Source organism: Malaya genurostris, chromosome 3 (genome assembly GCF_030247185.1).
Source record: "Malaya genurostris strain Urasoe2022 chromosome 3, Malgen_1.1, whole genome shotgun sequence".
In the NCBI taxonomy this organism is placed as follows: domain Eukaryota; kingdom Metazoa; phylum Arthropoda; class Insecta; order Diptera; family Culicidae; genus Malaya; species Malaya genurostris.
The window spans coordinates 48,266,288-48,276,925 of NC_080572.1; the positions used below are offsets into that span (position 1 = coordinate 48,266,288).

Genomic DNA, 10,638 nt, shown 5'->3' on the forward strand with positions numbered 1-10,638 from the left:
ACTCGATTGGGTGTAGTTTTTTATTCTGATATTCAAGCCATTTCAGCTACGAGATAGACCACATTCGAGGATGCGGACGTGCGTGAACGTACTCGCACGTGTCTAGGTTCCAAATGAAAACCATAAACACATTTATTTCATTGGTGTCCTTTATCCATCTACACGGCATATCCGCTAGCCAACTAGATGATGAGAGTAAAGATATCAAAGTATGTCTTATCTATGTCAATTTTTTCTGCAGTTGTCATATTTTTTTGGAGGTTTCTGTATGACTGAAGCAAGGATGACGTAAGTATCGCGTCTTATAGTGTATTTCTTTTCTATAACAATCATTCAATAGCAATTAATCGGGGTTTTAGATACCAGCAAAATTATTACATGATATTTATTTTTAATAAATTTTAAGCTGTCAAAGCAAAAATATTATAAAAAGCTACGTTTCATACTAAATTTTCACAGATTTGTTAAGTTTGCCCACCGACCAAAGGCATCAAATTGTATATCTTGACAAAAGACATCCTTCTTCAACCCCAATAAGGTTTTTTGTGGTAGTAAGAATGGTCCTTGACATACACCTGAGCAGGCTGTTCCACATACACTGGTTGTTTTACATAAACTGGATATGGTTTCTCCACGTGCACAGGGTAAGGCTTCGAAACTTCGACGACTTGTTTATGATAGACCGGCACGTTTACCTTGACGGGATAAGGCACAGGACGATCGACAGCTACATGAACCTTCTTTTCGACATAAACTGGAACATTTTTCTCTACTAAAACAGGTACCTGTCTTTCAACGTGCACCGGAACTGGTACTTTAACAGCAACCGGAACATGCTTCTCAACTTCAACTGGATATGGGACTGGGACGTTCTTCTGGACGGTCACGTGCTTGGTCACATGATGATCGGTCCAACCGTCGTGGTGGCTGTCATACTGGATCGGCTCTTCATAACCAAAGTTGTGCCCGATCTCGATGAGTCCTCGTTTTTCCTTTTTGTCCGATTCTTCTACTGGAGCCCCAGAGGCAAAAGCAATCGCGACAGATAGCAGAATGAAAAACTGACCAAAAACAAAAACAATTTAGAGAGGCTTCGAACCGAAAATCAGATGTGTTACCTTCATTGTTGATACGACTAGATTGGTTAGCTACTAAACGCTCCAACGGCTGCGAACAACTGATGCTTCTTCGTTTGAAAGATGCTACGTTTTATAGGTGCATAGTTCATGAACAATTCAACACCTTGTTACTGAATTTTTATTTTTTCCGCTTGAAAAGGCCAACCTAGTCGAACACTGGGAAATTCAACATCTATTTACGTGACATACAGCGTCATCAATTCCAAGCTATCGGAGTTTCAAGTTATTTTCATTTTCTACCAACTATCCAAGGTCACATTTGTGATTTATCGACTTCCTTGTTTACTAGTGTTATTTTTCAATAAAGTATCCTAGGTCAGCCTTAGACTTATGTCGCACAGTTTACGTTTACAAATGATTCATGGAATAACATTTGTATTTTCTTGTTCTCATAAAGCTTCGTACCGAGAAACTAAAATCCGGGTGGGTGTCCCCAACTTTGTTTTTACAGATAATCTTCAGAGTATTTTGAATATTCCATTCATTTAGGAAGTGATCGTTATTTCATTTTTCGTTAGCCGACGGTTCATTCCTATTTATCATGACAATTTTTATAATTTTGGCATCAGGATACACACTTAGAAAAACCTTTTTCAATCCACCTAGTAATGTAACGATGCCTTTCTCATATTACTTATATTTCCAAAAATATCAATAGAAGATTCTGTCAAGAATTTTTTTGCAATCTTCAATAAAATAAGAAACTTCCTTTGGATATGAACTAACATAACTTTTTCAATTTGTAAACAGTTATGCCAAGTTAGTAAGAGTTTTTCTTTACTTTGCATCGTCGCACTAAATGATTAAACACACTTTACCCTACGAACTAAACTCCTTCGGTATTTTTTTCATCTTTTGACGAGCTTAGAATAGCCGAACTACCGAACATTCTCATTCTACTGATATATTAGCAAATATAAACATTTGTTGAAAGCAATACCTTGAGGTACCGCTGTGATGAAATGTTGATTTTACTGAAAAAATCAGCCAACGAGGATGGAACAGCTGACATCGATAAACCAATTTAAGTGAAAAGACTGTCCCAGAAAGTATAGACGCACTTTGATTTCGCTGTAAATAATTCACCAGTGTTAGATATTCAAATTTTATTCGATATACTGATAATATTAGACTACAACAACAGAATGTTATTCTCAACATTTGCTACTTAGCCATTGTAGACTAGCTGGCGCACTTTCTTGCGAACGTTCCTCATTAAATTCCGTACAGACTTCTTGGCGACAAGTTTTGACACTTTTTTCCAATCTTTTTCGAACTGTTGAATGGTTTCAGCTGCCGAGACATGTTTCCTAAGATGTGCCTTCGTTAATGCCCAACATTCCTCAATTGGTCGAAGTTGTGGGCAATTTGGTGGATTCATGTCTTTTGGGACGAAAGTGACATTTTTGGTAGTATACCATTTCACCGTTGATTTCGAGTAGTGGCAAGAAGCAAGATCTAGCCAGAAGTCAACAGGATCCTTGTGGCTTCGAATCATAGGTAGAAGTCGTTTTTGTAAACATTCCTTGAAGTATATTTCGCTGTTCATTGAAGCAGTGGTGATGAAGGGATTCGAAATCTTTCCGCAGCAACAAATTGCTTACCAGACCATAGCTTTCTTACCAAATTTTTCGACTTCAATCGATGTCTCGGACTGGTCCTTCTCGCACCGTATAATATTGTGGTCCCGGCAAGGATTTGTAATCGAGTTTCACGTTGGTTTCGTCGTCCATGACTATGCAGTTCAAATTTCCAGCAAGAATCGTATTGTACAGCTTTCGAACCCTCGGCCTGATCGATGCTTCTTGTTTCGGACTACGTTTTGGTTCTTTCTGCTTCTTATAAACCTATAAGATTCAAACGTTTTTTAGCACGAAGAACATTTGACTTCGAAGTGCCCACTTTTTTGGCCACATCACGAACTGAAACCTCCTTCTTTTGCTCGAACGCCTTCAGTATACGTTTATTCAACTGAGGGTTAGCAGGACCTTTTATTCGACCCGTTTTCGGTTTATCCTCAAAGGTGTTATTCTCACCGAACTTCCTGATTGCATTTCGCACGGCTTTTTCATTTACTCCTTCCATTTTTGCTATCTTTCTTAGTGACAGTCTGCGTTCTGTGCACCATTTGTACACAGTTTTTCGACGTTGTTCTGCTGATAGTCCACGCATTTCGAGACAAACTAATGAAAACGAATAAACAACAGCACAAGTGGTTAGAGAAGAGTGTAAACAACAGGACGCAGCCATAAAAATTTACGGATTCTGAACCATTGCGAAATGGCAGCGGTTTTTGGTTGCGTCCATACTTTCTAGGACAGTCTTCATGTAGATCTGGAACCTTAAGTCGAACCCGGATGAAATTAAACAGCAACCTATGAGACTATAGGAACTTTTATTTGAGCCTATTTGTGTGGAAATCGATCAAATCATCGGAATCCGAGGACTTGTAGTCCCAAAGTAGTTTCATATATTCACTGATCTGCCAACTAGTTGAATTTAGCAGAAAGTTTTATAAAAATGTGCACCTCGTTTCACCTTTGCTTGTGAAAAAATAATCTTGTAATTGAAAATGTTCATACCGAAATCGGAAGAATTTTAAGACCTTTCATTTGCTTCTTAGTTTGAGAAAATTGGTTAAGAAATTTCCGAGAAAATTGAGTGCGCATTTTTTTCCTGAATTTGCACAAATTTTCTTGTTATTCCGAAACCAGAAGTCGGATCAAAATAAAATTCAGTAAAATTGGATGGAACCATATGACCTTCCATTTGAATCTAAGTTTGTAAAAATCAGCTTAGCCATCTCTGAGAAAATTAAGTGACATTTTTGACACATACACATACATTCACACACATACACACAAACATTTTGTGATCTCGACGCAAAGAGTAGAATGGTATATGACGGTTGTAAAGTCGGTTTTCACAGCGATTGCATAGCCTTTCTATATGAGAAAGGCAAAAATCGTATAAAATTACGTCTTTGTAGGTGCCCATAAAAAAAGTGTCGCAATTCACTTAAATTCACAATTCAAAGCATGATTAGATAAGTCATACCTTAAACTTCACAGTTAATTAAGCATCAACGAAGAAGATGCGGCATATTTTTTCTAAGAGTTAACACATTGCATTTGGCTGTGACAGTGATTGCAACATTGACTCCTTTTTAAAAGTAAAATTATTTGATTTAACAGCTTTTTCTAGGACCGTTCCATAATATGAAACGACCCAATCGCAAAGTTTTCTAGTCACGCTTATAGTAATAATAAATAAAAATCATTTGGTAAAGCTTCCAAGATTCTACGTCAAATCTTCCAAAGGGGAACGAGAAGGAAATCAACCCATTCGGAAATTTCGCCATATCGATAAATATTGTACCAAACTTGATAGCAATCCTTTGGAAAATTTCCAAGTGTTTGAGAATCTAATTTTAGAAAAAAAAAAGTGATTAAAACTGACGTAATAACTATTTCTTCCTATTACCCGCAGCCTGATGAGTAATGTCAAAGTTAAGGGGTATTCGAGTTTGATGAAATTTTTCAATGAAGTAATAATGTTGATTCATAACCATCGATAGCCCCCCTTTGATTTTTGGGAACAGCCGGAAGTCACTCGGAGGCGAATACGGTGGATACGGAATGAATGGTATTGTAGCCAGTCTCTATTGAACAATAATTCTGGCTTCTTCTTCACGAAAATGATGGGTAACGATTAAATAATATTCCTTGTTCACGCTGAAAAAAGAATTCTGAAAATAATCAAATTTGGATTCATGGCAAGCATTTATTTTACTAAAACAAAAGAAATTGTTTACTGACAAAAGAAATTCTGGTTTGATACAGTAAATACTATTGCAAGAAACAACAAAACAAGATACTTGTTCACATTGTCAGTGGAACAGATTTCACCCAGGTGTCAAGTGAAAATGTGATGGTGGTCAGTTGGCAGTCTACCAGTCATTTTTGCCGGAATTCTGCCAGAATTCGCGTCTTGGTTCTATTTTCCATTAAAAATACATACATCGCAGCCTAATGAACGTATGTCTATTCAATGTGTAACATTATTTTTTGGTGATAATGGAAAGATGGCGATTAATGCGCACCCAAGCTTTTTGAAGTATTACAAATAAAATATTACGTTTTTCAAGGTCGTGAACACATCCTACGGAAACTTAAAATTGTTCTTCACAATATCCTTGAATAAATGATTACAATTATTATGTTTCTGACGAACATGAACGCCACATAATGGTCGTGTTTTGTACCTAATAGTGCGCAAGGCTGAAGTAATAGTGGTTCACAATTATGCGCACAATGAGCACTCGAATACTCAAATTTTCCGCAATACTCGGAATACTCGATGATAACTTCGTTTCAGACGAAAAACTGTTTTGCTAAACGTGATTCCATTAGAAATAAATATGAAGCTTATTTTCTAATGACAGATTTCATATTTACGTCTGTCGTATTGATAAAAAAAGGAGAGTTAAATGTAGCCGAATGAAGTTAATAGGGCAAAATCTCAATGTTTATTGCTCGTAAATAGTGGTAAATATTAACAGGAGCTCACAATGAGATGCGCACTAATATTTACAGCGCACTATTATTAACCTTTCGCCGATTTCAAGCTTTTAGATCGTCAAAAGAAAAGCAAGTGCGAATAGTAATTGTGTGCGGTCGCAATGAAAATCCGGGTCTGTCGGAAGAAAACTTTCAAAATAAATTTGGTTTTCCTGCGTGCACTATCCATAACGGTCTTAAATCCGTCGATATACGTTTGACAACAGCCGCAGGAAGGGGGGGAGTGGACCAAAAACGGATCTCAGGAACCACCAGAAGGACGTGAAAGACGGACCGAAGGATGCGGCCAGCATAGATATTTACCAACGCCATCTGGAAGACTCATGCAAAATTCACTTCATCGACCACTGCCGATCGCCAGCTGAGAGCTGGATTTTCGAGAGGCCGAGATGATATAGTCTAATGATACTATTCTAGTTTTAAGTTAGTTGTTAATTAACACGTTGACTGCCAACCTACGAGATTACTCGTATATTCCGTTCGGAAACGAATGGTCGTGGCAGTCAACGTGTTAAGATTAGAAAATACCCTTGGCATCTTAGAGTTTAAGCAGTGTGCCCAAAATTATATTACATTATTGAATAAAAAAAAAAAGGGCGTGAAAGTGAAGCACATATTTCAGAAGAGACCAGATTTTTCGGTACGCACTGTGGCTGAGAAAAATGAAAATGTTTTCAACTGTCGTGCATATTTTTAAGCAACGGTAATGAACCGTAATGATAAACAAAATGTGACGGCTAAAACAAAGGCATGAACTGAGCTCTTGATCTGGATTCCGTTCCTGAATTTTGCTAACATTGCAACTAACTAAAAACAAACGAACTAGTGCTGGAATAAAATGTAACTTTCTAGCTTTGTGTATGTGTGTGTTTATGAGATGAGAGTTTCACTGAGAGCAAATTTTATTGTTTTGAAGTACATTTATGACACATTTGCTGTGGGTTATAGGATTTAACACATTTGAGGTTGAGTGATTTGCATTAAGGAAAATTTCATGGCCGCCATTTTGATGTTCTACCGCAGCATTATTAACGTCAACAAATTTGAAAATCTCGGTTAATTTTTCAAAAGGACGTATAAGCAAGTGACAGTTTCTCTTTGTTTACTTTCTCTTCTATTAATTACCAAGCGGTTTCCACGTTTATCACTCAACTCTTTGCATGAAATGATACCCGAAACTTTCGACTTTCAAACAGAATAGAAAAGTTACAAAGAAAATCTTTTTAATCACATCACAATAATCGAAAGAGAGAGTGATTCAAGAGAAACTGTCTTTTGCTTATACGCCATTTTGAAAAATTAACCAAGATTTTCAAATTTGTTGATGTTAATAATGCTGCGGTAGAACATCAAAATGGTGGCCATGAAATTTTCCTTCATGCAAATCACTCTTAACCTCAAATGTGTTAAATCATATAGCCCACAGCAAATGTGTCATAAATGTACTTCAAAACAATAAAAAACTCTCATCTCATAAACACATACATACACAAAGCTAGAAAGTTACATTTTATTCCAGCACTAGTTCGTTTATTTTTAGTTAGTTGCAATGCAATTGGAAAAACAATTGTTGGACCAAATGCTTGTTAGGTTGTTAGTCCGTTGAAAAGGTTTTATAGAAGTTTCAAATACACTCAGACAAAAAATATCATAAGGATATCCTATGGTTTTTAGCCACAAAAATATCGTATGCGGATCATAAGACCGCCTTATGAAATCACAAAAACTGGAATTCCAATAAAAAGCCTAATGAAATTCATACGAATTTTTTGGGTACATTGTGCGAAATATGTATGACGAACAAAACTTCTCTTATATATTGTCTAATTTATAAGTTGTTCGTATGAAAACTTTAATAGTGATAGATGAGATGTATATTGCAGAGTCATAAAAATTATAATAGAGGTACATTTCTAATAATTTTCTTTTGAAATGGTGATTTTGGTGATTTTTGATGCATAATAAGATTTACCTTATGATTTTCACTACTCATTTTGCCTGAGTGTACTATTACATTACTTCTCAACAGAGGAATTATTTATAGCTGTTATAAAACATGTAGTTATTGCTAAATCAACTATGAAAACCTTTTTTTTATCAAAATCGAAGCATTCGAATTGTTTATATAATTAATGTTTCGTCTTCAACTCGTCAATGCATAACAGTTTATGTTGAAATGTTATGCAGTCCAGTAGTTCAACATAAGACAGTAAGTAAAGTTTCTGCTACATACAGAATACTTTTTCTCTTTTTTCCAAAGTGCAATATCTTACTTTGAACCAGTTTTCAACGATGTGTCTCTTCCTTCGTTTTTCTTTTTTTTTTATTCGACACACGTCAATCCCGCATGTACATACAAAAAACGAATCTTGAGACGAGCTAAATGAGATTGAAATATGGGTATGTTATTAGTGAGAAAGCAATGTTATCAGCGATAACATTTTCCATAATTAGTATATATGAAGGACAATAACTTATTGCTTTTCATATATACTTTTTATTGAATAAATAAAACCAAGACGCGAAAAAAGTAGAACCGATTCAAAACGGTTCTGCCAATCTTATATGGCAAGAATCCGACAGGAACAGAACCGTTAATAACCGCAAGGCGAATTTCTCTGCCGGAAACGGTTGTTGCATTGTTGCCAGCAAACATGGCTGGCAGACGTAGCCAGCCGTCTGGGGGGGGGGGGGAATCTGCACGCCGCGTACAAGTGGGAATACAGACTCTCATAGTAACAGACTAGCGAATACTTCTTAAAGAGCCAAACGAACCGTCAAATTCCATGCAGTAGCATAGGAATTTGACGGTTCGTTTGGCTTCCTAAGAAGTATTCGCTGGTCTGTCACTACAAACTCTCATAGACTTACTATGAGAGTCTGTAGTCTGTTACTGTAAGAGTCTGTAGTCCCTAATACCTCAGAAAGAATTCTGAAGGGAGTGTCACTGTCATTGTACGATTTTCGCCTTCCTTTGCGTTTTTCTTCATCGGTCATTCCTTTATCTTTACCTCAAAGTCTGGCGTTGTTTTGCTAAAATCTCGCAAAAGAAAAAAAGTTTAAAAATTGCCGCAAATGAAGTGAATTTGCTTGTGTTCTTATAACTCCTATGTAAACAAACTATGAATTTGTGAGTTGCTTGCGACAAAAAGCAATTTCTCAGAGAATTAAACCACATACTGTTGTTTCTCTTTAGCTTTATACCACACGAACAAGTGAAGCGGGAGGGAATCTACCTCCAGCAACATCTTCCAGCACAATTGCTTCCACCTGGATTTCAGCAGTCACATTCGCAGCAACAGCCAGGACAAACACAACAGCTCATTCAAAATCCCTTCCATCCACAAGGGATGGTAGTTAACCTTAAAAAAGAATTCGATCCGTACGAGAAAAATACTCCCCCATTAGGGGCCAATGTCGTCGTTCAGCACATTACTCAACAGCTCAATGTTCCTTCACTGTTGTCTTCGGCGGGTGAACCACTGCAACTACAGGAACAGGAATCATCCACTACTCCGGCAACGAATACGGGAAAAAAGAAAAAGAAGACAAAGGCCGCCAAAACAATTGTCTTGCCACCGTTGCCGGAAGGATTCATAGTCAAAATAAAAGAAGAATACAATGAGAACTACGTCCGGACAGTCACCAAAATTCCGGAGGTTTGTTTTTAACCTATTTAGTTTTTGAACTTTGTTAGAATAAGATATGATTTTGGTAGGATCAATTCATAAGGACGATAAAGCCACCTGGGAAAAAAGAACGCAAATACCACGATTATAACGTTATTAGTGAATATCGTTGCGATATGTGTGGCAAGTACTTCAAAGACAAGTATAAACTCAACTATCATGTCCGGATCCACAGCCCGGAACTATCGCACAGGTATTGGATTGACACATTTTCTACGCACTTCCGCGAATATGAGCTGAATGGTACTAAAAGTTTCAAGATTTACTTTCAGGTGTGATGTTTGCGGTAAGGTTTTCGCCCATCAATCTACACTCAGCAATCACAAGCGTATCCATTCTGGTAGAGTACTATGGTTTATTTATCTTTAGAAGCTAACTGCTTTCACGGTTGTCTTGTTTTGCAGGTGAACGTGCATTTAAGTGCGCAACGTGCGGCAAAGCGTTCGTACAAAGCTCTGCTCTGTCAAACCACACAAAAATTCATACCGGAGAGCGACCACACGAGTGTCTGATCTGTGGCATCAGCTTTATCCAAAAGATCAACCTGATTTATCACATCCGAATCCATAGCAACGAACGCCCTTACCGATGCAACATCTGCAATAAGTCATTCATCCAGCAGAGCCATATCAAGAACCACATGAAGGTTCACAAGAAGGATAATCCGTTGGATTGTAGCATTTGTGGTAAGTCAGCAGCACACCTGTAGAGTCATTGAGTTACATTTTCGCTATCCACAGGGAAAAGTTACACGGATCTCAACGAGTTGACCGAGCACTATTCGTCTCACACGGTCGAGTTGCCATTTCGCTGTCAAACTTGCGGCAAGTGCTTCGCCCAAGCGAACCATTTGAAAATCCATAAGAAAAATTTTTGCAATAAAAATTAGAAGTCAACAGTGGCCAGTATTGCGGTGCTGAACGAATCCTGAGATCGGGTTTGGTTGCAATTTACCGTCGTTACTTTACACACTGATGTTAAGTTGAGCAGAAGTGAAAACTATTTTATGTAGCATGTTTTGTATTACATTTAAACTGACAACCTATTATTATTACTATTACTACAGTGTGCTCGGCATACAAAGCAGGTTTTTAATTATTTTTGTGATAGTGGAACTAAAACATGTTTTCATTACCTGTGTAAGACGTAAACTAAATGATGAACAAGAGCTAGTAGAACATTGGTAATCTGGATTCAATAAAAAATATTAGTAAACAAATACGAATGAAT

At 37.2% G+C, this 10,638-nt stretch overlaps 2 protein-coding genes across 3 annotated transcripts; one reads left to right on the top strand and one right to left on the bottom strand.

The window, feature by feature from the left end:
* Positions 1-355: 355 nt before the first annotated feature.
* Positions 356-1,294, bottom strand: LOC131438250 (uncharacterized). The gene is made up of 2 exons (XM_058608123.1): positions 1,119-1,294; positions 356-1,061 (listed from the first exon to the last, which is right to left on the bottom strand). Exons 1-2 carry the CDS (start codon positions 1,122-1,124, stop codon positions 525-527), a joined length of 543 nt encoding a protein of 180 aa, XP_058464106.1. The 5' UTR covers positions 1,125-1,294; the 3' UTR covers positions 356-524.
* A 7,391-nt stretch (positions 1,295-8,685) lies between these two features.
* Positions 8,686-10,627, top strand: LOC131436247 (zinc finger protein OZF-like). Of its 2 annotated transcripts, none has more exons than XM_058604871.1 (6): positions 8,686-8,849; positions 8,916-9,378; positions 9,438-9,601; positions 9,669-9,748; positions 9,813-10,094; positions 10,149-10,627. In XM_058604871.1, the coding sequence occupies exons 1-6, from the start codon at positions 8,842-8,844 to the stop codon at positions 10,295-10,297; spliced, it is 1,146 nt and encodes a 381-aa protein (XP_058460854.1). In that variant the 5' UTR covers positions 8,686-8,841; the 3' UTR covers positions 10,298-10,627. The 2 variants fall into 2 exon arrangements, with proteins under 2 accessions (XP_058460854.1, XP_058460855.1); XM_058604872.1 differs by having other exon boundaries at positions 8,687-8,849; positions 9,681-9,748.
* Positions 10,628-10,638: the final 11 nt, after the last annotated feature.

What these genes read in the sequence shown, in the direction of transcription:
- LOC131436247 (XM_058604871.1), top strand. An exon ending in TCACAAGCGTATCCATTCTG is followed by an intron (nt 9,749 to 9,812) that starts GTAGAGTACTAT and finishes CTTGTTTTGCAG; the next exon opens with GTGAACGTGCATTTAAGTGC. An exon ending in GTTGGATTGTAGCATTTGTG is followed by an intron (nt 10,095 to 10,148) that starts GTAAGTCAGCAG and finishes CGCTATCCACAG; the next exon opens with GGAAAAGTTACACGGATCTC.